General features: G+C 59.2%; 3 protein-coding genes across 3 annotated transcripts; all 3 read right to left on the minus strand.

Annotated features, from left to right (window-relative positions):
* Positions 1-844: 844 nt before the first annotated feature.
* Positions 845-25635, minus strand: CELSR2 (cadherin EGF LAG seven-pass G-type receptor 2). Its single transcript, XM_033198033.1, has 34 exons — positions 23753-25635; positions 18112-18759; positions 15626-15848; positions 15262-15377; positions 14994-15082; positions 14449-14606; positions 13924-14087; positions 13626-13751; positions 13116-13282; positions 12527-12814; positions 12268-12442; positions 11884-12025; positions 11583-11703; positions 10668-10851; positions 10390-10491; positions 8958-9052; positions 8540-8749; positions 7837-8020; positions 7596-7724; positions 7312-7492; positions 7011-7178; positions 6775-6901; positions 6462-6662; positions 5984-6158; positions 5548-5660; positions 5292-5371; positions 5076-5202; positions 4866-4988; positions 4183-4310; positions 3862-3950; positions 3562-3756; positions 3253-3423; positions 2919-3153; positions 845-2568 (listed from the first exon to the last, which is right to left on the minus strand). The coding sequence occupies exons 1-34, from the start codon at positions 25626-25628 to the stop codon at positions 2541-2543; spliced, it is 7338 nt and encodes a 2445-aa protein (XP_033053924.1). The 5' UTR covers positions 25629-25635; the 3' UTR covers positions 845-2540.
* Positions 25605-26432, minus strand: LOC117075573 (cadherin EGF LAG seven-pass G-type receptor 2-like). The gene has a single exon (XM_033198037.1). It carries the CDS (start codon positions 26398-26400, stop codon positions 25636-25638), a length of 765 nt encoding a protein of 254 aa, XP_033053928.1. The 5' UTR covers positions 26401-26432; the 3' UTR covers positions 25605-25635.
* Positions 26410-27114, minus strand: LOC117075574 (cadherin EGF LAG seven-pass G-type receptor 2-like). Its single transcript, XM_033198038.1, has one exon. It carries the CDS (start codon positions 27081-27083, stop codon positions 26448-26450), a length of 636 nt encoding a protein of 211 aa, XP_033053929.1. The 5' UTR covers positions 27084-27114; the 3' UTR covers positions 26410-26447.
* Between the last annotated feature and the right edge of the window lie 186 nt (positions 27115-27300).

Here is a 27300-nt window from a genome sequence, read left to right on the forward strand (position 1 = left end):
TGCCTCGGCCTCCCATAGTGCTGGGATTACAGGCGTAAGCCACCACTCCCGGCCGTCTTTCTAGTTTATTGAATGGAACTTTGGCAAACACAAACCTTGGAACTAGGCCGGATGTGGCAACTCACATCTGTGACCCCAGCACCTTGGGAGGCCAAGGCGGGAGGATCACTTGAGCCTAGGAATTCGAGACCAGCCTGATCAACATAGTGAGACCCCCGTCTCTATTAAATTTAAAAAGTATATATACTTTTAAATATATATCTCATATATATATATACACACACACGTATATGAAACTTAGGATGAGAAGTAATGTTGCAGAGCACACACTTGGCTTCAGTATGAGTAGCTGCTTCATTTTCCAATGGGGAAAAATACAAAAAACAACCCTGAGCAGTGTAGCTAGGAGGCACTGAGTCACTGAGCACCATTCAATTCCCACCAGCCTCTCAATGCAGCCCTCCCTGCCTCTTGAATTCTGCCCCAGAAAACTCAGCCCTGTCTAGGACTCAGCCCTGAGGGGCTGGGCTGGAAGGCTGCCTGCCCTGTGCAGCCTCTCCCACCATAGAAGTCCTTTCTGTCCTGGTGAAAAGGACACTTTCCTGCCTGCCTGCCATGTCTTCCTTGGAAATGCCAGGAAATGGGCTCTGGGCTGATCCGGCTACTTGGGAGCAGTGTCATGGACATGGACCGAGGAACAGACTTATCAACCAGTGGTGTCTGAGTCTCCAGACCTCCCGGTGGGGACTTCTGGGCCCTGCCAGCTCTTTTGTTTTCCAGAGACCAGGCCTTCCTCCCTGTGGGAGGACAGGGTGCCACACAGAAGCAGACAGTGACAGTGCTGTACCTGCACAGAACTAGTTTATTCAGTAGTATGGGGCATGAAAAAACAACAACAAAACGCTACCATATTTACAGCAACAACCGAACTGTACAATCTGATGGTTAGTATCAAGTTAGCATCCAGCATCTTTGTATTTTTTTTAAATCAAGTCATCAGTAGTAAAAACCAGTTAAATTTTTAACCCTTTGCAGGAATTGCTGAGAGGAGAAGACAGGGGGAGAATCCGTGGCAGAAAAGCCAGAGGCCGGCCTCACAAATGAGAAACAGGAGCCTTTCTTTCCTGCCCACAGCCTCTTTTTCTAGCCACCTGCTCCAGAAGGAAAATCAGTGACAAGTCTGGAATACATGCTTGGAGTAAATGGTGACTCAGATGAAAAGCAGTCGGCAAAACTGAGGAGAGGGGAGGAGAGGTGGGGAGATGGCGGCCTGGGGCCAGGGGAAGGGCGTCGAGCCCCCAAGCCAGGGCTGCTGGGAACACACCCAGCCTGTGATGGCCATGTCAGACCCCCGGGACTGGACATGAACCCATCCCAACACAAAAAGCAAATAAATAAAACAAATATATTAACTCTCTCTTCACAGGGAGTTGGGGTGGAGTCGGGGAGAAAGAGGAACAGGACCTAGTCCTTTGAAGAAGAGAGCCAATTCCAAGAAGGGGTTAAAAATAGAACATGTCTCAGAGGCCACAGCAGGTTAGACAAAGTAGCATTTGTCTGATTTTGGGGGCGGGTGGGTGAGTGGACAGCAGGACCCAGACTTGAAACCTGTGCTTGAGCACCCTCCGGGCAGCCGAGCCTGCACTGTGTTTCCTCTTCCTCCCCCACCCACACCACAGCAAAGAAGCGCAACTCAACACATGACTGGCCTGCCCCAGGCGCGGGGCGGGCAGGAAAAATGAAGCACTTTTGGGTCAGCAACTGAGCAAACACCTGGGCTGCCGTGCACGGCCAGAGTCCAGGAAAAGGAGAGGGGCTGGGGCTGCCCAACCCCCGCCTGGGGGCACAGGCTCCCCTGAAAATGTGTTCATGCAGCATTTGGGGGTCCGGGGGCACTGAGTCCTTCCGCCCCCTCGCCAGACAGGGCTTTTCCAGTTCCTGGGAGAGGCAGCGCAGGCAGGGCGAGGCGCACCCTTTGCCCTGGCCCCTCACCGTTCTGAGGCCTGCCCGGGTGCAGCCCGAAGGGTGTGACGCCCTGGGTGCATGTGGCTTTGTCCTTTCCTTTTGGTGATGGCGAATGAGGGGCAGGCCCCCCAGGAGTCCCTCTCCTCCCAGAGGCACAGCAGATGGGAAACTGAGGGGAGGCTGGGAAGCATCCTGGGAGGTCCTATCCTCTTTGGGAAGGGAAAGGGGAGTCAATTTCCAGCGTATAAAAAAAATGAATCCCTGAAGTCATGAAGAGTGGAGATCCTTTTTTAAATTCTTTTTTTCCTCTTTTCTGAAAAACTTTGTCTTGGAGATGTTGGCCCCAGGGGTCCAAAGTGCAGTGAGGGGAATGGTAGGGGGGGAGTTGGCACTAGATGGCCTTAGGTGGGGTGGGTACCCCTCCTGGCAAGGCCCAGGCTCCTCAGATGGACGTTTCGTCGCTGCTGCGGGCAGGCGATGGGGAGCGGGGCAGGATAAAGCACAAGACAGGAGCAGGGCATGAGTGCGGCTGGGGAAGGGAAGGGAGCCTCGGGCGTAGGAGCCACAGCCCAGGGTTAATGCAGGAAGTTAAAGAAGAGAAATCTGGAGAGGCAGGAAAGGAAAGTGGCAGAAAAGGCAGACAGAGGGTTAGTTGAAACAGAGGAGAGAGTGAAAGCTTTCACCAGACGAAGGAAACAGGAAAGCACCCCCAGCTCCCCATCCTCCCGCATTCTGCCCTAGGCTGGGCTACACAGTGTAGAGCCCAGGAGGGGTGGCCCGCCCCGCAAGGCACCATGGTTTGTGGGCACGGCATAGTAAGGGAGCTGGGCCAGTTCGCACATTTGTCCTCCGAATGCCAACCAGAGTCGCCTGGGGAGGCCCGGAGGCAGCTCTGGGCCCAGGTGGGGCCTCCGCGGGGCAGCACCCCATCCCACCCACCCGGCCACACTCACTCGGAGCCTGATGAGTCCTCATCCACCGTGCCTGCCTTGATGCTCATGGCGATGGGCATGACCCCGTTCAGCTGCTCCTGGAGGCTCTGCCGGGGCGGTGGGCGGGGAGGGGGGCCGCCCCGGCTGCCCTCACTGGCAGAGGAGCCCCGGGAAGACGCAGTGCATTGCTCCAGGGGGAGCCGCAGGAGGCTGCTCTTCTCGCTGATGGTGGGCAGACACTTCTTCTTAAGGATGCCTGCGGGCCGGGGCGGGGCTGTGAGGTGCAGCCACAGGAGAATGTGAGGTGTGAGGCTGCTGACGAGGGGAGCGCGGCAGCTGGGGGTGCCCCACTCACCTTTGTGAGGCTGGGCAGAAGAGCCTGGAAGGGGGCCTAGGGACCCCTCTCGAGACAGGGCATCTCCATTCTCCCGCAGCCGCTCCTCAGGGGCCCCATTGCCACTACCCTCCTTTGCTGTGGTCCCAAAGTCTCCTGGCCAGGGGGCCTTCCCAGGCCCTGGGGCCCCATCTGGTGGGGAAAGGAAGTAGATGAGGCCCACAGAGGGCCGACAGCCAGGAGGCCACCACCCTAGTCCTGCTTCCCAAGAACCCCAGGCCCATTCTCCTCCCACTGGCCCCAAAGGCTACAGCCCTGGTGTTGGCCCACCCTTGGGGGTACTGTGCAGGGGCAGTCTCTCGGCTCCAGGCCCCAGCAGGCTATCCCAGCCCTGCTCTCCAGGGAAGGCAGCCTCCTCTTCCTCCTCCTCTTCTTCCTCCTCACTGTCTGATGAGTGGGTAGAGGCATAGGAGCCACTCTGGTCATCTTCTAAGGACAGGTCACTGTCGGAGTCTGTGTCGGGATCTAGGAGGCCAGAGAGAGATCACAGCCAGCCCAGCCACCTCCACCCACCTTCAGTAAAAGCCAGCCAACTGCCCTGCTGGGCGGCCGGACTCTTGCCACCCTCACCATGCTGCTGGTCTTGACCTTCCAGGAACAGGCTGCCTGGATCCCCCAGGCCGGGGGGCCCTTGGCCAGGGTTCAGTGTGGACTCCTCCCTAGGAAGACGAGACCATGCTGGGGGTCAGCCTGGCCCCTTGCCCAGGGTCCCTGTCTCTCCTCTCCCCTGGGATCCTGGTTCCAGCCGTGGGACCCTTACAGCTTCTAATCCAAGCTGGCCCGCATGTCAGCCACAGTGTGTGCTCCTCAACTACCAACGGCTGGCTGGCCCGGGTCCAGCATGCGTGGGCCCCTCCTCCCCTCCTCCACCCTCCCATTTCCAGGATTCACCTCAGCAAGAAGGGGATGTAGCTGGGCTGACTCTTGCCCGAGCGACTGGCGCTGTGCAGAGAGCCGGCCGAGTCTCCGTAGGGCTGGTACAGCCGCCCATCTGTGTAGGGGCTGGGGCAGTTGTAGGACTAGGCAGGGAACAGAGAGGTCAGTAAGTGGGGGAGTGGGATGGCTGGCCCCAGGCTGGGAAGTAGGAGGGTGGAGGGAACTTGCCCTAAGTTTCACCTTCCACATGCTCAGGTCTGAAAGAGGGGGCCCTGCTTCTCTGCTGCCCCCATATGGAGGCCTGGCAGTGGTCATAGCTCTGCCACAGCTATGCCACCCCTGCATACCCCCAGGGATCCTGGACTCACTATATAATGGCTCTGTAAAAGATGGGACCAGAAATTGTCTCCTGAGAGCACCTTGGGAGACAGAAAATTTACTAAAATGCGTGAGAGATCCTCAGGTGCAAGGCACTTAATACTTGATTATCTGTCTCAGACCCATCTCCCTCAAGTCAAAATCCTACACACCCTTTCCAACGTCTCCTCCCTAGGCCAAACATACCATTTCACCCCTCCTTCCACCTTCCAGGAAGGGATGGAGAAAAGGGAAAGGGGAGTGGGCCAAAAGTACAGGCTCACTGGGCCTCCTACATCTCCCTCCCTTCACCACCCGCTTAAGACCCCTGGCTCCCTCACCGAGGTCAGGGTGGACTTGGTGGTCAGAGCAGGGTCAGGGCTGGGCTTCCGGCTGCAGGCAAGCTTGAGTGCTTTCCGGACCTCCTTGCTAAGCACCACATAGGAGAGGAAGATGAAGGGGCCCTGGGAGGCAAGAGGCAGCAATGGTCTGTGCATATTCAGGCACCCACAGCCCAGGTGCCTCCCTTCTCCTCAGGCTGGGCCAGGTACCTGGATGCAATTGCAGGCAGCAAAGAGGTAGTGGAAGAGGAGGGTGTCGCTGTTGACAGAGAGCAGTGCTAGCAGCCACGTGGCACTCAGCAGCAGGAGGACGGCGAAGGAGGGCTGCAGACCCGAGCTGGGGATAGGGACAGGCCATGAGTCTGGCCATAAGGCCTCCCATGCTGGTGCTTGCCCACGGCCCAGGCACCCCAACCCTATACTCACACAGGACCTTTCTTCTCAAAGCCCTGCCGCTGGGCAGCACAGGAGGCCCGGGCCGCCAGGATGTACAGGAAGACACTCATCTAGGCAGGGGCAGAGGACGTGGGGTGCTCAGTGGGGACAAACAGCTTCTACCCAGCCCACAGGGCCCTGTGGCCTCAGCTGTTCCAAAGGGAGTCCTGAGGACACATGGCCCCAGCAGCAGGAGGACAGCAAAGGAGGGCCACAGGTGACACCCAACCCACCTGCTAGCACTCACCGAGACGGCAAAGGCCACTGGGCCAGCAAAACTCCAGATGAGTGTGTCGTAGATGGAGAGCCAGCAGAAGTCAGGGTTCCCATAGCCCTCGGGGTCCAGGCCCACGGCTAGCCCTGGAGCATGGAGACAGATGGGAGCAGGCGAGGGGTGGTGAGGGGCCAGGGAAGTAGGGCCGCAGGCAGGTGGGCTCACAGGTCCTGGCACAAAGCATGGAAAAGGGTTCTGCCCACCATCGGCCCGTGTCCTCCCCAGGATAGGGAAGCAACACCTGAGTGGCGGCCTCAGCGTCTGGGTTAAAGCAGAGGGACACCTGTGAATAAGCTGGTCTGGGGCATAGGGATGTGGGGCCTCAGGGCCTGTATGTGGGTGGGGAGAACAGGGAACAAAGGTGGACCTAGGGATGTGGGACCCCAAAGCCGGGAATGGGTGGGGGTACCTGTGATGAAGGCAGGCACACCCCAGCCGAGCATGTAGTAGAAGCGCATGGGGCCGGCGTTGACATCGCGCACCTCAGTGAGTGCCCGGTACAGGTGCAAGGCCTCCAGCAGAGCCCAGGAAAAGGTGCAGAGGTACAGGAAGTGCAGCAGGATGGCAATGACTGTGCAGGCAAACTGAGGGCCCAGGCCAGGGCAGGTCAGTGACCGGGGCCCACCCAGAGGACAGGCTCTGCTTTGGGTCAGGCAGGGAGGAGGGCCTGGGTGTTGGGAACTGCTTCCAGGGAAGCCTGGGTCAGAGGCAGGTGCCTGTAGGATGCTGGGGGATCCCGGGGGAGCTGGAGAAGAGGAAATCCTGGGCCAGGCGCTGCACTAGGCACCTTATTAGAGTTCATGGTGAAGGAGCAGGGGTTGCCAGTGGGGGCTGGGAAGGGAGCCTGAGAAGGTGGGGACAGTCTCTGGGCAGTAGCAGCATCTTACAGGGAGGTCAGCCTGGTTGATTCCCAGGAGGAAGACCAGCTGAGCCAGGCCCAGGGCGGCTGTCAGGTTCCGTCGGATGCCGTGTTGGTTGGAGCGCAGGATACGCAAGAGAGTGAGGAAGAAGAAGGTGAGCAGAAGGGCAGCCAAGGTGACACCTAGAGCCACATATGTCAGTGTCTTCAGTGGCAGGATCTCCCCATTCTGCAGAGTGGGTGGCAGGGGGCCAGGGAATTAGGAAGAGCAGGACCTGAGCACCCAGCCCCATGCCCTGAGTGCCCACCCACGGCCCTGCAGCTGCCCCCGTGGGCCCGACCTCCCGCCGAGACACATCCATGAGCACAGCAAAGCTCGTCATGTGGTTGCACTGGCAGCTGACATGGCTCTCGTTGCGGAAGACGACTTCACAGCCTCTGGCCGACCAACCACCTGTGCCACTGACCCTGTGTGAGGCCGGCAGGATCAGGAAGACAAGGAGGGTGAGGGATGCAGGGGCTTGGGCTTTCAGCCCAAAGCCTTGGGGGCGGGGAAGCGAGGGTAGTGCAGGCTCACAGGATTGAGTGGTTCCAGAAGACACAGATGGGCTTGGTTCGCTCCTCTGTCTCTAGTAGGCGGAACTGCACCGTGATGGGCTTGTCCAGGGCCCGGGGCAGAAGCTCCTCATCGTCATGGACACTGATGCTCACCACAGGCGTGTTGATGATCGGGCGTTTGGGGACTCTGATGTAGGGCAGGCAGGTGCACAGTCACCACAGCAGTCACATGACTGGGGAGACGGCCCCGACCCCCTCCATGCCTCAGCACTCACCGCCTGACCCACACCCCCACCCACACCTGTCCCCTAGCCACTGACCTCAGGCTGCGCTTGTCAGGGTCATAGTTATGGGGCAGGAGCCCGGCCAGGGTGCGGTAGATGATGACGCTGGCCACAGCCTCACCCTGGCTCAGCTCCGGGTGCCGTCGCTGTCGCCGTGCTAGCTCCTCTGGCTCCTGGGCCTCTCCAGGGCCTGCGGGCCTGACCACGGGGGCCGTCTCTGGGAGGGGACACTGTCACACTTAGCTGGGCCCTGCCCTCTGTGGGGCCTGCACAGACACTGGGGTCCAGCTCCCAACTCTATCCATGGCCACACCACTGACCTCTGAAGACAGACTCCGGCAGAATGACTGTTGTCTCAAGATCCGGGGGCCGCTCCCCACGCAGGGCCTCATAGCGGGGCAGCTTGGCCCCAGCAAAGTTCCCCTTGTCCAAGCGCACTACAGAGATGACTAAGGAAGGAGATGGTCACAGATAGGACCTGTGAGGCAGGCAGGACCCCAGCACAGCCACCCTTCCTTGTCGGGGACTCCCTCCACAAACCCCTGTTGGCACCAGCCTTACCAATGTTGGGTGTGACGATGGTGAAGGGGCTTAGGTAGGTGTGCCGCATGTTCTGGGCCAGGGCGCTGGCATAGGCCTCATAGTGCTGGAGCAGCCAGGCAGTGCCACCCTCTGTCTGCTGGATCAGCTCCCAGTGCCGCTTGTTGGCTGCATCCAGGAGGGCGCTGCCCACCCGCAGCAGATTCTGGGGTGGGCAAGGTCACAGTGGGTGTGCTCACAGCCTACACCTGACATCCCCACCACAGAGCCCCGGCCTGTGCCCGGGCCAGCCCCCGCTCCCCAGCAGGCCCCTCCCTCTGCGCTCACCATTGCCTCCCCTGAAATGCTCCTGGACCGCATTGCCCACTCAGGTCACCGGATGCTCTGCCCCTTCGCCCTCCTCCTCATTCTCTACATAAGAGCTTCCCAGCCCTGTGCCTGGACCCACACAGATGTCTTGAGGTACTGCTTCCTCCCAGCCCGTGGTACCACAGGCAGGCCTCTGTTCCGGGTCAGACCATGCCCCAGCACACAGACCTTACTATGAGAAGGGTTGGGAAGAGGGCTGGGCCAAGGGTCACGGGTTTCACTGAGGCCTCCTGCCAGCAGGGAGCTCCTCGTAGGTGGGATGGGAAGGCACCCTCTGCCCTCCAGGTTGCCATGAGCAGGCTCACTCACCATAACCCCCATCTAACCAGCCAGTCCTGCAACCTCCAAGCCCCACCTCAGTGAAGTGCACGTCCTGCGTGGCAGACAGCCCGAAGCCCCGCTGGGCGCTCTCGTGGGCCAGCAGCCGTGTGGCCAGCTGGTAGGCCACCTTGACGTCGCTGCCGAAGTAGCCAACTGTGTGCTGCGTGGCATTGCGCAGGAGCAGGGCCAGCCGCTGGGAGCGCCCTGAGTCTAGGCCTGACTCATTCCGCTGTAGCCGCTCGGCCTAGACAGGAGGGAGTGGAGGAGCAGGAGTGAGGGCAGGAACTCTGGAGCAAAAGGACCTCAGGAGGGGAGAGATGGCCTTTCCAGCTGGGAGACCAGGAACCCACAGGCTGGAATTCCAGAATCCCGTTTCTCAAAGATGGGAGTAGGGGCAAGTGAGACTCAGCATGAAGGAGAGGGAAAAGATGGCAATGAGGCGGTTCACTTACGAAGCCCTTCAGTTCTGAGAAGGTGATGGACGTGCAGTTGAAGAGGTTTGGGGGGAGCCATCCCCTGTGCTCATCACAGTGGCGCACAGCAGTCCCTGGGGGAAGGAAGCCAAAAGGGCTGCCCTCAGGGAGACACACAGGAAGCCCCTGAGACTGGCTGACAGGTTCTGCTGGAAGCCAGCACCTCATAGGCCAGGGACAGCGACTAGCAAACAAGGGCCCCGGTGAAACAGGAAGACAGGTATGTGGAACACCAGGGCCAAAAATCTCTGCAAGATCGGTCCACACGGGGCTCTGGGGGAACAGGGCATGTGACCTCCTTGAGCCCTCATCCTGCCTGTCTCCAGTCACCACTCTGCTCTCCACCACTTCCTGCCTATGAACCTGCTCATTGCCAGTCCAGGACCAGCGCCATCCCCCATACTGGGCTGGGTCTCCTGGGTCAGCAGCCAACACCTCTACTCCCCAGACTGTCTGCCTTTGTGGTGGCATAACTCCAGGACTCGGTGGTGAGCTGACGATGGGAACCCTGCATGATTCATCTTTGAATCTCTAGCACAGTCCTATGCCGAGCACTGTGCAGGTTTTTCAGCATTTTTGTTAAGAGTCCAAGATGTGGGATGGATGCAGTGGCTCATGCCTGTAATCCCAGCACTTTCGGAGGCTGAGGCAGGCTGATCACGAGGTCAAGAGATTTGAGACCATCCTGGCCAACATGGTGAAACCCTGTCTCTACTTAAAAAAATACAAAAAATTAGCTGGGCATGGTAGCACACACCTGTAGTCCCAGCTACTCGGAAGGCTGAGGCAGAAGAATCACTTGAACCCGTGAGGTGGAGGTTGCAGAGAGCCGAGATCACGCCACTGCACTGCAGCCTGATGACAGAGTGAGACTCCGTCTCAAAAAAAAAAAAAAAAAAAAAAAAAATGGAGTCCAAGATGTGGCAGGGCGCAGTGGCTCACGCCTGTAATCCCAGCACTTTGGGAGGCCGAGGCAGGCGGATCATGAGGTCAGGAGTTCGAGATCAGACTGGCCAACATGGTGAAACTCTGTCTCTATTAAAAATACCAAAACAACAACAACAACAAAAAATTAGCCAGGTGTGATGGCAGCCAGAGGCTGAGGCAGGAAAATTGCTTGAACCTGGGAGACAGAGGTGGTAGTGAGCAAAGATCGTGCCACTGCACACCAGCCTGGGTGACAGTGAGAGACTCTGTCTCAGAAAAAAGAAAAAAAAAAAGTCCAAGATGTAGGCACAATTGGGCAACAGGGGAAGGGGGACCGTGAGCCAAGGAAGATGGGAAATGAAATCCCAGAACCTGGAGGCCAGAAAGCAGGGTCCCCGGATCTTCAGCCAGGAGCTTCCTGCCCTCATCCCACTAACAGCAGAGGCCATGTCCTTAATATCACACTGGGGCCTCCAACACCTACCAAAGGAGCCTTTGGGACAGGGAGCAGCAGCGGGCAGCCCGAAGCGGGTACGGGGCCACCAGATCCCAGCTTCAATCGCTCGTGGGCAGCTGTCATAATTCACTGCGGGGAAGAGCACATGGTCACCCAGGAGCACCTCTCCCTCTGCGGTCCTGCCCAGGATCCCCAGCCCTCCCTAGGTCTCCCCAGGACTGCAACCAGCCCCTTCCCGGCTTCCCTGGGGTGCAGGTGCCTAGCACACTGTGAAGAGGGCTGCCCACCCGTCCCAGAAGCCACACCTTCACAGCCATTGGTGGTGACCTCAGCAAAAGGGTTGTCACAGCGGTCACACTGACGCCCGATGACACCTGGCTTGCATGGACACTGGCCGTCCTCAGGGTCACAGACTCGGGACAAGGAGCCTGTAGGGTAGCAGTCACACAAGAGGCAGGTGGGGCTGCCTGGGGGCCGGTAGTGGTTCTCCTGAGAAAGGAGGGAGGAAGGGTGTCACTGGCCAGGCTCTCTTCCCAGGATGCTCATGGGTCCTCTCAGCTGTGGCCCCTCTGGAGGGGGTCCCGACCTCAGGTCCCCTCAGGAGCAGCATTCAAAATAATTGGCCGGGCGCGGTGGCTCAAGCCTGTAATCCCAGCACTTTGGGAGGCCGAGATAGGCGGATCACGAGGTCAGGAGATCGAGACCATCCTGGCTAACATGGTGAAACCCCGTCTCTACTAAAAATACAAAAAATGAGCCGGGTGAGGTGGCGGGCGCCTGTAGTCCCAGCTACTCGGGAGGCTGAGGCAGGAGAATGGTATAAACCCGAGAGGCGGAGCTTGCAGTGAGCTGAGATCCGGCCACTGCACTCCAGCCTGGGCGACAGAGCGAGACTCCGTCTCAAAAAAAAAAAAAATAATAAAAATAATTAACACTAGCAATGCTTTGGAGTTGAGCCCATCAGCGAGATGTCACACAATCAGAACAGGCTGCAAACCGCCACCACACCAGGCCCAGAGCCCATGGGTTACACATTGGCCCAGGGTCCCCCTGCACCTCAGACACATGAAGGTAAGTGGTCAACGGTCCTGCCTTGAGAGCAAAGGCACAAGGCCCTCGACTCTGTAGGAAGACCCATCTCTATAGCCTCCCCTCTAGGGCCCAGGAGATGTGGACAGAGGCCCAAGTGGCCACAGTGGGGGCTTGTTTGGGGCTGTCACCTTGCAGTGGCACTCGCCGCTTGTTTTGTTGCAGTCTGGGTCAAAGCCTTTGCTGACATCACAGTTGCATGGGCCACATGTGGGATGTCCCCACCAGCCACGGGGACAAGGCTGGTCAATTCTGCAGAGAGGGATCCAGGCAGGCATGAGCTCCCCCTGCCACCCCCACCTAACCTAGGTGAGCCCTGTGTGGCCCTTCTGACCCTGGCTGTGGATCAGCCAGGCTTTCAGGGCTCTGAGGGACACACAGAGAGGAGCAGCAGCCACTGGGACCTGCTGCCACACGCCCTGGTCTGCTTACCTGGTCTCACAGTATGGCCCAAGGTAATTTGGGGGACACTCGCAGGTATAGCCATGGGGGGCACTGGGCTTGCGGGTACACACGGACTGGTGCTCACACGGGTTCAGGTCACACACATTAGTACAGTTGTCACCATAGTAACCTGGGACCAGAAGGACCAGAGAGGCTCATTCCCCCACCCTCCCCTCGCACCGTCTTCCATGAAACCCACCTTCATCTATTTCTTCCCACATAGCATCCTATCAGCTGGCTATGGCTTTGCTGTGTAGATGACTAAGGCTCAGAGAGGGGATGTGATGCCCCATGCCCCAAGTCACACAGCAGAGCCAGCATGTGGCCCCAGGCACCTGATAACCTGCTTGTTGCCCTGGATCCTTAGCATACCCGGATCACAGCTGCAGGAATAGCTGTCCCAGTCATTGCTGCAATAGCTGTTGGCAGGACACGGGTTTGAGTCACAAGGGTCAGGCAGGCTACAGCCTTGCTCAACGTTGATGCTCTCCCCACGGCTGGGATCCAGGCTGTTAACCCCCTCCGGTGTATCGCTCACCCGCACACCCTGGGAGGGACAGGAGCAGTGTTGCCTCAGTGGAGCAGGGAGGAAGGTGGTAGGGAAGATGGGAGGGCAGGGCAGGACACTCACCTGCAAACAGCCCCGAAAGCCACGGGCCACACCGCCAGCTGGCCCAGGTACTCCGCCCACTGTTATGTTGCTCAGGTGCAGACCATGCAGCCGGGGGCCCAGGTTGCCCTCTGCTCTCTGCTGCCCATAATCGAAGGACAGAATGGCATGGCCGGGCCCCCCACTGGCTCCCAGTGCCAGCTGTGCATGGTGCCAGTCACCGTCATTGGCCCGACCTGGCTCCAGACGGAGAGAGGAGGCCTGGAGCCCTGTGCCCTCTACGCTCAGCACCACGTGGCCCTCCCGTAGCTGACACCAGGAGGAAAGAAAGCAGGGTCAGTAAACGGCCTTAATCACTCTTCTCCAGTCCACAGTTCCCCTTTCTGGACCACCAAACGCATCCTGCTGCCCAGCTCAGGCCACAGAGAGGAAAGCATATTTATTTCCTTCAGGCCCAATAGGTGGCAGCATTGACCTTCCCAATGGATCCAGTGGCCTCTATCTGTCCCCACCCCTGCCCAGGACCTGCCCAGCCACTTCTGTCCAGCCCCCTAGAGGCTACCAGGGCCCTATAGCCAGGCCAGGGCCAGTCGGCTCTTCCCTGCATCACCTGTAGGGTGATGGTGCTGCGCCCCCTGGTGACGGCCTGCAGCAGGACACCGTCGGCCTGGCGAGTGCGGAACATGAGGTTGAGGTGCCAGGGTTGGGAGATGGGCAGCGAGAGGCCATGCCAGGCCACCAGGCTGCTGCCCAGGAAGTGCTGTGGATTGGCCATTTCTGGGGAGGCAGGAAAAGGCACACTGTGACGGGTGGAGCCGTGGAGGGCCCCGGGGCCGTGATGCTTAGCGGTGGCGGCTGCATGGGAGGCAGAGCCCACTCCCCTCATCAGCCCCGCCTTCCAAAGTACGTACCTGCCCTGGGCCCGCCCCACGCTGTGCCCAGGCCTGCCTCTGACTGGCCCCTTTGTCTCCTGTGTTGCCCTCTCAGGACTCTGCCCAGACACGCTTTTCCACCCACAGCCCGGCTCAGCGGAGCCCTGCCCAGCGCCTGCCCCAACCCTGCCAATTCCCAGACTGTTGATGGCACCCAGGCCTCAGCCTCTAACAGCCGCCCCTCCTACCCTGGGCGCAGCTCTTGCCCCCGAAGCCCAGGGGGCACTCGCAGCTGAACGCGTCCCACTGGTTCACGCAGGTGCCTCCATTGTGGCAAGTGTTGCTGTCACACACGTTCTTCTTGGCAGGGCAGCCTGGAATGGAGAGAAGGTGTCTCAGTGGACCCGAGCTGGGGCTGTAAAGAGGAATCCTGTGGCAGTGGCTAGAGAGGCCTCTGAGACCCTGCATTCTGGCATCCTCACACCAGGCACAGCCCCTCCCCTCAGCACTGGGATCCCAGCCTGGCTCCACCCTGGGCGCCCATACCAGGCACAGTGCCATTGTTGGCAATGAAGTCAGCCATGTCTATGTGCCGGCTGTCCACCTGCAGGTTCCGCATGCAGCCCACGAAGTGCCGCATTCGGACTGGGAAGCTCTCAGGCAGGTCAGGCACTCCGCCTAGTAGCAGGGGCCCCGTCAGATCCAGAGACCTGGGGGAGCAAAGATGGTGGCAGCACAAGGCAGGGCTGGGAGCTTCCGGTCCTCTGCTTGCTCTGCCACCAGGCCGGAGACAGGAAGGGCCTAGGCAGGTGTCCAAGGGGCCCTGCAGAGCAGTGCTCAGGAAGGGGGTCACCCCCACCTGGAACTGTTCTTGTCGAACACTCGGCCCCCTCCCCAGACTGCCCCACAGGACCTTGCTCTGATTCCCCAGTCTTGACCCCATCCCCAGGGCTGAGCAGGGGCTAAGGGAGGCAAAGGGAGGGAGCCCCCAAAAGCCCACCCTCTCCACCTTCCCTCCCTGCCTGGCCCTGCCCTCACTTCACTCCATCCCTGGCCCTTTTCCCTGCTCACTTCTTGCTGCCACCCTGGGTGCCCTGGGCAGCACAGGAGTAGTTGCCCAGGACAGATCCGAAGCGCAAGGCCACCCCCGTGTCACAGCCATCCACAGTCACCACGGCCACCTTCTGCTCTGATGGGCCCTGCGGGAGCCCTGTCTGACCCAACAGTGGCTGTGGACAGGAAAGAGCAGAGAAGGGGGACACTTGATGCGGAGCCCACTAGGTTCATGGCCAGCACACACTGGGTGCCTCTGTGTGCACCCACACGCCCAGACACACGTACATACATGCATATACACACGTGTGCTCACATGGTTTATGCATGTAACTACCTTCCTCAGTGTCCAAGTCTGCGGCTGCCTAGTGGAACAGGGAGCATCAAGCAGTGCCCAGTGGGGTGGGAATGCCCAGCAAGGTGGTACCTTCCCAGCCGCTCCCTTCCTCTCAGCCAGAAATGCCCTGACCAGCCCACCCAAGCCTGGAGGCAGTGCCATTCAGGGCTGCATAAGCACCTGAGGCAAGAACAGAACCCCAACCCTCTGTGCCCTCCACACCCACCTTATTGTAGTATTTCAGCTGCACCGTATGCCACTGGCCATCACTGACTCCTCCGGGCACGAATGGGGACACCGTGGTGGTTGACTCCCCTGGGGAAAGGATCAGCTGAGCTGGGATGCCAGGCGAGGGCTGGGAATGGCAGGGTTGGGGTTCCAGTGGCTGGGGCTGGGCCCAGGTTTGGCTGATTAGAGTATGTGGCTTGGGGTCAGGGGCTGGGAGACTCGGGGTCTTTGGAAGATCGGCAAGGATGGGGGGCAACTGTGATCACCTGCAGAGAAGGTGAGCTGGACCTGCTCCTGGATCACCTCGAGGGCCACAAAGTCATGCTTCTCATTAAAACGCCCATTGTACAACAGCAACCCGTCGCGCTCCTTTGTGGCAAACCTGAACAGGAGTTGGGGATGGGGGCAGGGAATGGGGTATCCACCTTGATGCCAGCACCCCCACCACCTAACCAGCGCAGGGGAGGGAGATCTGCTGGCAGAACCACAGGCAACTCCAAGAGCTCCTGGCTCTGCTGGCAGCCTGCTCTACGCTCTTTCGATGCCTGACCTCTTACTTCATCCACAGAACAGGAGGCACCTCCGACGCCCACCAGGCCTGCTCCCTACCCCCAGCGGCCAGCCACTCACGAGAGGGCCAGGGTGAAGTGGAAACGCTGGCGCAGGCCACGAAAGGTGATGAAGGAGCGGGCAGGGAAGCTGCGCGTGGTCACCTGGCAGTAGGGCTTCTCGAAGTCTCCAGATGGGCAATCACATTTGAAACCGCCCACCAGCAGGTTGACACAGGTGCCCCCATTCTTGCAGACACCCGGGGTGCAACGGCCTGAGCGAGCACTCACCTCACAGTGCTCACCTGGACAAGAGGAAAGGCAGGTGAGTACCAAGTACCTGAGGACGGGAAGGGAACTGAGACCCCCCCCAACCCAGTGATAGCTCCCACGGCCTCCCGTGACCCTTGTCATACCCCCAAACCTCCCAGGCATCCCCACTTCTTCTCGTGTGCCATTTTCTCTGAGATCTACGGTCCCCAGGCCTTCCTGGGCACCCTGTTTGGCTCACCGAGCCGCTCTCGCCACAGCTCCACACACGGCTCCCCTGCAAGTTCCTCGGCGTTCCCAGCCCCTTCCCTACCCCATTTGGGTTTCATAAGCACATGCCTGCTGGGACACTTGGTCGTAAGGCTCCTGGGAGCCTTCGATGTCACACTACCAAGCATGCCTGGGGGTGTCCTGGCCCCCAAGAGGGTAAATGTGCACAGGCAGATGGGCCTGCAGGACAGTGGGAGTGCTGGGAGCCTCCTCCTCCCTCCTTCCCACTGGTGCTTTTGTCCCTCTCAGGCATTGAGATCAGTTTCCCTCCCTGGGGATGGGACCAGGCTTCCACTTAGATTTGTCTGGATTATGGAGGAGTAAGAGAGAGAAGCTGGGGAGCCCCCAGGAATGGGGTAGAGGTCTTCCACCTTGAGCCCTGGGGTCCAGACTGAGGACCTTTGTGCACGTGGGACATGCTGAAAGTGAGAAACAGCCCTGAGAGCTCAGACAATTCAACAGAGGAGCTGAAAACTCCAACATCAGATGGGAAAATCCACCCTTCTCTCCCTCCCCGTTCCCAGATTCTAGAGATAGGTTCTCAGCTCCTGTGCCTAGTGACTGGCTCTTGTTTCCATGGAAACTGTTGTTCGCCTACTCTAACCCCCCCAACCCCCCCATCATCCTCCTGGACAAAGACTCCTCTCCCCTCCCCCACACCCGCCCCTCCCCTTCCCCCCACCCCTAGCAGCAGCAAAGAGAAGTCAAGTCTGGCAAGTTCTGGGCAGGAAGATGCAGCAGGGAAGGGAGTGGGGCCTGCCTATGGCTGCTGGCAGAGCCAGTGGGCATAGCACTGGAGGACAGGGAGCAGGGCTTGGGCATCTCGGAAGGAAGGGCCTACAGGGAAGGGAAGGGAAGCAGGCAGTGTCCTGAGAAGATGCAGGAGCCTGAAGGGAGGGGTCAGGAGCACAGAGCAGAGGCAGTGAGCATCCCAGGGAGCAAGATGTGTAAAGACCTTAGGCCGGGCGCGGTGGCTCAAGCCTGTAATCCCAGCACTTTGGGAGGCCGAGACGGGCGGATCACGAGGTCAGGAGATCGAGACCATCCTGGCTAACACTGTGAAACCCCGTCTCTACTAAAAAAATACAAAAAACTAGCCGGGCGAGGTGGCGGGCGCCTGTAGTCCCAGCTACTCGGGAGGCTGAGGCAGGAGAATGGCGTGAACCCGGGAGGCGGAGCTTGCAGTGAGCTGAGATCCGGCCACTGTACTCCAGCCCGGGCGACAGAGCGAGACTCCGTCTCAAAAAAAAAAAAAAAAAAAAAAAAGACCTTGGCTGACAGGCCAGCAGGGAAGCCCCCTAGCCAGGACCCTCTTTTACCAGCACCTGGGCAGAGGTGGAGCCATTCTGCCCAGGCCCACACAGGTGCAATGATCTTCTGGAGCATCGCATCTCAGAACCCAACCCCTTCCAGTTCCCCCAGCACTTCTGTGTCTTCCCCTTAATGCCTGGGGAGAAAAGTACTTGCTGCAGCTCAGAAAGGGAATTCGCTCAGCGGTGTAGAGACCAGGTTCTAGGCCCAGCCTCACATCTAAACCAGCTGTGATGAGACCAGGGGCAAGTCACCCAATCTCAGCATTCCCTTAAATCAAAGCCAATACCTTCCATGCCACCAGCTGTTTCCAAATATCAAATTAATTACATTAATCCTCACAACCAACTTATGACCTAAGTATGGTCATTATCTCCATTTCAAATAACTGAGGACCAGAGAGATTAAGTAATTTGTTCAAGGTCACACAGCTACTAGTGGCAATGCTGAGACAGGAACCCAGGCCGACTGGCTCTGGAGTCAGCTCTACCCGCAATGACACTGCCTGTGTGTCCGGTGCCCAGCAGGGAGAAGCACTCCTTGCGCTGCCTTCCTCAGTGGAGTGCTGTCAGGGAGCAGGCCGGATTTATGACCTCCCAGTGTAGCTGCACCTCACTCAAGAAGAGAATGAGGCAGCCGCCATCATTTGTCCTGATTTGTGCCTGCACCAGAGTCAGCCTTCCAGGGCTGCCCCATGGGTCCCCTCCCTTGGCTCACCCGTGTAGCCATCACGACAGAGGCAGGTGTAGCCGCCCTCGCGGCTGCGGCAGCGCCCGTGGGGGCCACAGGGCCGCGAGTAGCAGAGGTCCACCTCGGTCTCGCAGTAGTCACCCGTGAAGCCGGGCGGGCAGCGGCAGCGCAGACCCCCGACGGGGTGGATGGGCCGGAAGAGCACGGAGGAGGAGGCGATAAAGGGCGCGGAGGAGTCGAAGCGCAGCACCGACACACAGCGCATGTAGTTCTCGCAGGGCTCCCGCAGGCAGATGTTGTCGTCGAAGGGCAGCACGCGCTGCGCCGAGATGGCCGTCAGCAAGCTGCGGTTGAGGTACAGGCGCTCCTGCAGGTCCTCGGAGGGCAGGAAGGGCGGCCCGCCCCCGGGCCCCGGTGGCTGGCCCACCGACAGGCTCACGTTGAGGATGTGGCCCCCGGGGGCGTCGGTGTCCCGCTGGACGTTGAAGACCACCACGTGGTCCGGTGGCGTGGCCAGGGTGGCAGCCACCGCCTGGATGAAGAGGCCCAGCAGTGGTGACAGGAAGCGCTCGGGTGACATGTCCTCCAGGCGCAGCGTGATGCTGTGGGTGAGCATCTCATCAGTGATGATGGTCACACGCAGCGCGCACTGGGCCGTCACGCTGTGCACGCCGTCTGTGGAGAGGGACACCAGTCAGGACCCAGTCTGGGGTGGGGGACCAAGCCACAGACCCGTGCAGGGGTGTGGGGAAGGCCCTGCACAGGAGCCAGGGCTGCAATTCAGCCTGCATATTCCGGCACCACCCACCAAGAAAGCCTCTCCTCTCCAACTGGCATAAGGGTGCTGAGCCAGGCATGTCACCTGTGGGCCAGTCACTCCTTCAGGGCTCAGGGGATGAGATTTGCAGAAATTATCTTTGCATCCTTTCCCAAAACCTTCTGTCACTGATGCACGGCACACCTCTTAATGTTTGTGAACCTTTCCCTGCCCAACCACGGCTCGGGCTTCCTTCCCCCAGAGTCTGCGCTGCCCTGCACAGGCACCCTCCTACCCCCTCAGCCTCTACACCTCAACACCACGATAATCGCAGTCATGGCTGCAGCAGGGAGTTGCGGGGGTAAACTGGGTCAGTGGGCCACCTAGTCCCCCTCCCACTGAGCCCCACGGCTGCTTGGGTGCAGACCTACCATCCCCATGGCAACACTCAACACAAAGCATTCTTCCCGCCCAACTCTCTGGGCTGCTGTGGGTAGCCTGGGGGGCCCCACCCCAGGAAATCCAGCTGAGCCACATTAACCAGTGACAACATCACCCACTGCCCCATGCTGGAGACAGGGTGAGTGGGGGTGGGGGACCAGGGGGACAGAGATAGAAGGGCCTGGGCAGCTCTCCACTCTGAGACCCCAGAGCCCCACTGAGTCAGTCTGTTCTCTGGCCCTAGGGCCTGTAGCTACTCCTCACCCACTTGGCTCAAGCATCACACCCAAATGCCTGCCATACCCCCAGGCAACACACTCACTTATAAACAGCTAAGTACTAACACACATTGCTGGTGTCTCACTCCACCTACACACCCTAAGCCCAGAAATACCACACACACCTTAATGCACATACACATGGGAATGAATTTTATTTAGCTAAAACATGAAAGCTGGGGACCTGGAGATGGAGGAAATGGCTTTGCAGGGCAATAAGGGATAGTCTTACATTTTTTATTTTTTATTTTTTTAAGACAGAGACTCTCACTCTGTCGCCTCTGCTGGAGCGCAGTGGCACAATCATAGCTCACTGTAGCCTCCAACTCCTGGGCTCAAGCAATCCTCCCACCTCAACCTCCCAAATAGCTGAGACCACAGGTGCTCACAACTATGCCTGGCTAATTTTTGTTTGTGTGTAGAGATGGGGTCTCACTATATTGTCCAGGCTGGTCTCAAATTCCTGGCCTCAAGTGATCCTCCATCTCAGCCTTCTAGAGCACTGGGATTACAGGCATGAGCTACCTGCACATTCACATTTTTATTTGTTACAATGCCTTACACATAGCAGGTGTTCAGAAAACACTGAGATGTGGATGACAATCTATTCAGTCTCCATAAAGAATAAATGGTCTTTAAAACATAGCAGGGGGGCCGGGCGCAGTGGCTTGTGCCTGTAGTCCCAGCACTTTGGGAGGCCGAGGCAGGTGGATCACGAGGTCAGGAGTTCGAGACCAGACTGACCAACCTGGTGAAACCCCATCTCTACTAAAAACACAAAAATTAGTTGGGCGTGGTGGTGGGCGCCTGTAATCTCAGCTACTTAGGAGGTTCCAGCTACTCAGGAGACTGAGGCAGGAGAATTGCTTGAACCCAGGAGGCAGAGGGTGCAGTGAGCCGAGATCGCGCCATTGTACTCCAGCCTGGTTGACAGAGCGAGACTCTGTCCCCAGAAAACAAACAAACAAAAACCACATAGCAGGGGGAGCCCAACTAGACATAAAAAGCGAATGCTTACCCTAGCGGTAATGGGGCAGGAGCCCATGTTTCTGGGGGGGAGGTGAGTAGGTGAGGGACATGCGGACAAATTCTGCACCTGTATCGTACCTACTTGGGGTGACTGACTATACCAGTGGTGGCTCAGCTGAAGCCAAGAAGGCTGAAGGCAGACCCCCATCTCAGCCATGTCCTCGGCCCACTGTCCACCTACCCTCCAGCCTCATCACTTGCTTGTTCTCACCAGCTATCACCAGTAAGCCCGCTTGTCATCACCCACTTCTGTTCCTCCTGCTCTGGTCTCAAAGTTGTTGCACAGGCTGTTCCTTCCCACCTAGACACCAGCCCACAGTCCTCCGAGTCTTCTAACCTGCCCTGAGCTCACCTGCTCCAGGAAGCCTGCCCAGATTTATGTCATCACGCTCTATTTTCCTCTCTGTTTCAGACTTCCCCGCACGCACTAGGGTGCTCAGCTGGCAAGGGGCTCTTGTATACCTGGTACATCTGCCTAATGATTCCTTGACGAGATATTCCCTCCAGGCAGAAAGCAGCCCAAGACTCCACACACAGTGCCCATCACTGATTAAGAGAGGAGAGGGCAACCAAAGCCACGGAGCAGGAGAAACTTTGCCACCACTCAGCCCTGGGAACACTCCTCGCTGTGTCCCCCGCTGCCATCGTCTTAGGCCTTGCCTGGGCCCCTCTCCCAGCATGTCTCTGTTGCTTCCCATCTGGTTCACCATCTGTGGCCACCTGCCCCCTCTGCTATTGTCCCCATCCCCAACAGTCAACCCACTGCTCTCTCCTTTCTGTGTCCCCCTCCCTTGCCTTGACCTAGGTCACCCCTCAGGTGCAAAGGCAGGGTGGGAACAGGGGTGGGGAGTGCATTGCCTAAGCTGTCTTCCTGAACAGAAAAGAAAGAGCTGGGATGGCCTCTGACCCCAGGAAATGCCACCTGTGCCCCAAGCTTAGCCAGGCACACCTGGAAAAGCACCAGGTCCCGGTCAGCCTCCCAACCTCTCTTCCCCTGGCAGATGTGCCAGCGGAGGCTGGAGGCCAAGAGGGCTCTGCTGTTCTGGGAGCTGCCCAGACCATGGACAGGAGCTGCTGTGTGTCCGAGCAGAGGAAGAAAGAGGCGAGGAGAATTCAGGCTCCAGGAGAGCCATCGGCCCAGGCTGGGACAGCCGCAGCCATAGGGAGGAAGAGAGGGGAGGCACAAACACAGAGACCAAATGGGAAGACAAAGCCCCAGGAAAAGAGCCAGCGATGGGCAAGTGGGAGAGCAGGAGAGCCACAGCAGCAGGAAGAGGGCACCGGAGACAGGCAGTGCTGCAGGGCCCAGCATGGGCAGGGGCGGGGAAGAAAGACGAGACAAAGAACAAGAGGAAAACAAAGGGGCAGTGGGAGTCAGCTCCCCCTCACCCCGGCCTCCCTGAACTTTGGGGTTGCCGTGGTGACTGCCTCCAAGGGTCAGGGCGGAAGGGAGAGGGTGGGGCCAGAGCTGCCGGGCCAGGAGAAGCCTGAGGATGTTGCCCTGAGCCTTCTCTAGACTAGGGAACCAAGGTCTGGGGCTCTGCCCTGGTGGGAGACCGAAAGCCTAGTGGGGGCGCTTCTCTGCCCCCATCACTTAGTGCCTGGCCACACTCACCAAGGGCAGGCTGGATGTGGAGGACCAGAGGGAGAGGCTCTCCTTCCCACCTCCTTCCTTCCACCGCCTCAAGTGCCCAGGCACAGCTGAGGACACAGGAGCTCCAGCCTCCCACTTCCTCCTCCTGGAGAGGAAACTGAAGTCTCAGGAGGCTCAGAACCTCAGCCACAGTCCCTGAAGAGCTCCTGCTTCCTGGTTCCTGTGGCTACCTTGAGGGGTGGGGCAGGGAGGCATCTGCCAGCAAGGACCCTGAGTGAGGCCACGCCCTGACTCTCGCAAACCCTTCCTTCCCCTTCAGGCCACACTCCCTGGGGTGGGAGTAGGGGCCCGTCAGCTTCTTTTCCTCCCTTCCCTGATGGTTTGAAGGCTGCCTAGAGGGGGCGTGACCTGACCCACCCCTGGGGTGCAGCTAACAGCATCCCCTCATGAGGGTCTCAGTTGTTCCCAGGCTTGGGGAAGGCACTCAGCAACTTGGGTGTGGTCCTCTCCCTGCTGCTACCTCTGGCTCCCCACAGCTGATAAAAAAAGACAGAATACTGTCACCAATCCCCTCCAACTCTCTTCCCCTAGTCCTGCTGTCCAGGGAGTCTGTAGGCTGAGCGCTTGGCCAAGCAGCAGGAATGCCCCAGCCTGGGATCCCACCAGGCTCCCACGCCCTGGGACTCTGTTCTGTCCTCAGATCAGGTGCCTTGGGGTCTCTGCCCTCAAAGCCCACCAGTCCCCTGGCCTGTCCTGGTCCCTACACTTCATTCCTGGAGCTTGGCCTGGTCATAGCCAGCAGGAAAGGAAGGCCTGGCACCCTAAGAACAGAAAGCCTCAGCTTGACCCCCAGCTTCATTGCAGCCCCTCCTCCAAGCCAGACCCCAACCAGAAAGTGGGGTCTGTTTGAATAGACAATGAGCTCTAGCCTAACTTCCTGTGGGAACTCTGAAGGGGGAGCCAGGCCAGGCTCTTTCTGCCTGGAGGGAAAAGAATGCACTAGACAAAGTCCATGTCAGCCGATTCTGCAGCTCAGCCAGGAGGCAAAAGGGGCCAGAAGAGGACTGCAGGGTCCTGACCCCTGGATAGCGGCAGCCCTGTGCTCCCATGGTCCCCATTTCTGCCAAAGGCTGTATGAGACTGCAGGAATATCTTGATGGGGGTGAAGGGGCCCTGGCCTCGCCTCCTCTCCTGTGCCACAGTCCTCTCTACCCTTCCCCCAGCTCTCCTGGCCCCCCAGGCTTCCACACGCCTTTTTTCACAATTCTTGGCAGCCATAGCCGGGGCAGCCTCACAACACTTCCCCGACCACGTCACAGGCTGGTAGACAGTGGGGGCAGCCAACCGAAGCAGCCCAGCCCAGCCTGGCGGAAGGCGGGGCCTGCACCAGCCACCGGGATTCCTGGGGCTTCTTCCCAAGCTGGCTCTTGCCCCCTCCCGCTCTGTGCCAGGCACTGGGCAGGGAGGTGGGTCTGTAGCTGCTTCCTGGATCGTGCCCTACCTCCAGTGGCTGCCCAGACCCTCCCCGTGAGCTACCCCCACCCCAGCGCCACCTGGACCCTTCCTTACCTGACACCAGCACGCTCATGATGGCCTCCAAAGGCCGGTTGTTGTCCAGTGCGCGGCTCAGCTTCAGCTCGCCCGTGGAGGCATTGAGCAGGACCAGGCTGAGTTCATTTCCCCGCTCAAAGCTGTAAGTCAGACTATCTGAGATATCAGAGTCATGGGAAGGAACTCTGCCAACAGCACCCCCAGGGAAGCTGCTTGAGCGGTTGGTGACATAATTGTTGAAAAGGATCTCAAAGTTGCCCAGCACTGGTGGGTTGTCATTGCGGTCAAGGAGGCGGACGTGGACTGTAGCCCGGCTCACCAGAGGAGCTGACGTGGCCTGGATGACCAGGACGTACTCAGGCCGGTCCTCATAGTCTAAGTCTACCAGGGCTGTCAGCTCCCCAGAGAAGATGTCCAGCTGGAAGACCTCGGGGATGTTGCCCTCCACAATCTGGTACATAATCTGGGCATTAGTGCCTTCATCGGGGTCAGTGGCTGTGACCCGGGCCACGGCCAGCCCAATGGGACTGTTCTCTTCCACAAACACATCAAACTCATCCTGCTCAAAGACAGGGGGATTGTCATTCACATCCAGCACAGTGACTGTCACTTCCATGGGCGTGCGGGCTGGGGGCATCCCCTTGTCCACTGCATATGCCCGCAAGACATACTGGGCCACATTCTCTCGATCCAGCCTCCGCAGCGTTCGCACGATGCCTGACGTGGACTCGACAATAAAGTCACCGTCTCCATCGTCGCCTCCTTGGAAAGTGTAGAAGACTCTGCCATTAAGTCCAGAATCACGATCAGTGGCAGAGATCTGCAGGACGCTAGTGAAGGGTGGCACATCTTCATAGACACTGCCCTGGTAGGAGTCGCGCAGGAACTGAGGGGCATTGTCATTCACGTCGTTCACCAGGATCTCCAGGTAGGTGGTGTCGGACTTCTGGGGAATGCCGTTGTCCCGAGCAGTAATGGCCAGGGTATAAGACACTTGGTCTTCGTAGTCCAGCTCAGCCTGGGTGGTGACGGCCCCTGTGTCTGCATCGATGCGGAACTGGGGGATGCTGTCCTCCATGAAGTAGGTGATGCGGGCATTCTCACCTGTGTCCTCATCTGTGGCGCTGATCAGCACCACTGTGGTGCCTGCTGGCCGGTCCTCATTAACATTCACTGTATAGTGGGAGCTCTGAAAGACAGGACGATGGGTGTTGGCGTCGGTGACATTCACCACAATCTGTGCCGTGTCCTGCCGCGTGCCATCAGAGGCGGTAACAGCCAACACATACTGCCGCTCAAGTTTGTAGTCCAGTGGCAGGGCAAGGGATACCAGCCCACCACCACTTTGGCTGGTGATGGAGAAACGGTTTCGGGTATTGCCACTGGTGATCTGGTAGGTGATGACACTATGAGCATCACGGTCCACAGCTGACACCGTCACCACGCTAGTGCCCACAGCTGCATCCTCATTGAGCCGCACTGTGTACTCGGGTTGGGTAAAGGTTGGATTGTTGTCGTTGACATCCAGGACAGTCACGCTGACGCTGGCCGAGGCAGTGAGTGCTGGAGTGCCATGGTCTCGAGCTTCTACCCCAAAGCTGTAGAAATCAACTTCCTCCCGGTCCAGCTCAGCAGCCACAGAGATCCAGCCTGTGCCATTGTTGATGGTGAAGGGGAAGTCAGGTCCCACCCCAGCAAGGCGGTATTCCAGGCGGGCATTGTCACCAGCATCAGCGTCGATGGCCTGGACGTGGAGAACCAGGTAGCCTAAGGGGACGCTCTCCAGGACAGTAGCCTGGAAAGGGGTGCTGACAAAGATGGGGGCATTGTCGTTGATATCCAGGACCTGCACTGTCACCAAGCCAGAGACATTAGAGTGGGGGACGGCCACCATCCTGTGCTCACACCCGTAGGGTGTACTCCTTGATGGTCTCATAGTCAAGAAGGCTCACCACATCCAGAGCTCCAGTCTGGGCATCCAGATAAAACTGTCCCCGAGCGTTGCCACTCATGATGCTGTAGTGCACCAGGGCATTGCTCCCCTTGTCTCGATCCGAGGCTGTGACTCGGAGTACTGGGGACCCCACAGTCACGTCCTCCCTCACCTGGAGCACATAGCGCTTCTCACTAAACTGGGGGGCACTGTCATTGTCATCCTCCACAGAAAGGAAAACAGCGGCTGTGGTACTCCGAGGACCCGGGTCCCGACCCTGGTCACTTGCCTCTACCGTCAACTGGTAGGATTCCACCTCTTCCCGATCCACAGGGCCACGGGTTCGGATCACCCCAGAGCGAGGGTCGATCTCAAAGACTTCGGAGGGGCTGCCCCCAGGCCCCTCCAGCAGGCGGTACAGAATATTGGCATTGGGAGGGGCATCACCATCCGTGGCCCTGACAGTGAGCACTTCATAGCCAACCTCCAGGTTCTCCCTGAGGCTCTCCTTGTACTCCTGCTGCTCGAACACAGGGTCATGATCATTGGTGTCAGTAACCAAGATGGTGAGTGTAGCCAGGGCACTTCGTTGGGGCATGCTGTGGTCCTGCGCCGTGACCCTGAAGACGTGGGTGCTCTTGGTCTTACAATCCAGCTCCTCAGCTGTGGTTACTGCACCAGTGATTGGGTTCAGGGAGAACTGGTTGGAGCCGCTATCAAAGAGGGCACCCATGGTGTACTCAAGTCAACCTGCCTCACCCTCGTCTGGGTCGATGGCACTCAGGGATGCCTGCTGGTTTGTTCTCTGGCAACCAGCAGGGGTATCTGCTCGTTGGTTCTCTGGCACTGTGGCCTGGTAGCTGGGGGGCTGGAACTGGGGGACTGTATTAAATTCCTTTTCCGACGCCCACCCATGGGCTCTTCTGGTGACCCTTCCCCTGCCCTGAGCCCGGGGGCCTGTGCCAGCTTGCAGGACTGGCATCTGAGCCGTGGGGCTCTTAAGCACGGGTGCTCCTGGGGCAGTGTGAGCTTGCCCTGTGGCGAAAGGTGGCCTCCAATGCCCAGGAGGCGACAACTCCAGGGGCAGCCTTCAGGAGCTGGTGGTAGGGGAATATGGGCCCCGGATTCTGGACACCAAACCCTCAGGCCATCGTGGTGGGGTACCAGGTGGCCAGTCAGCTCAGTGCCCGCATCCGTGCAGCGGCTGGTGTAGAGCCAGAGGTTCGACGCTGAGGATGGACAGAGCCAGCCCACAGGGTCGCAGGCCCCAGAGGAGCCGAGTCCCCTGGACCCCAAGGAACGACAGGGCCCCACTTGGTCTCCCAATACTGGCAGCGGCAGCAGCAGCAGCAGCAGCAGCAGCGGCGGCGGCGGCCGCGGCGTTGGGAGGGGGGCGCCGGTGGCCGGGCTCCGCATCTCTCCCAGCTCCCGGCCCGCGGCCGGGTCAACAGCGGTGGCGGCTCCTCCTCCGGCTCCTGCCGGCCCCGCCGCGCCTCATGCCCAGGCCAGAGCGCCAGTCCCCGGGGGGCCCCCCGTGCGCCCCGCGGGGCCTGCGCCTGGGTGGCTCGGCGGGGCCCCGCGCTGTGCCCTCCGACGCGCCCAGGCTCCCACCGCCCCTGGAGCCAGACCCGCT

Source organism: Trachypithecus francoisi, unplaced genomic scaffold, assembly GCF_009764315.1.
Source record: "Trachypithecus francoisi isolate TF-2019V2 unplaced genomic scaffold, Tfra_2.0 Lachesis_group5, whole genome shotgun sequence".
In the NCBI taxonomy this organism is placed as follows: domain Eukaryota; kingdom Metazoa; phylum Chordata; class Mammalia; order Primates; family Cercopithecidae; genus Trachypithecus; species Trachypithecus francoisi.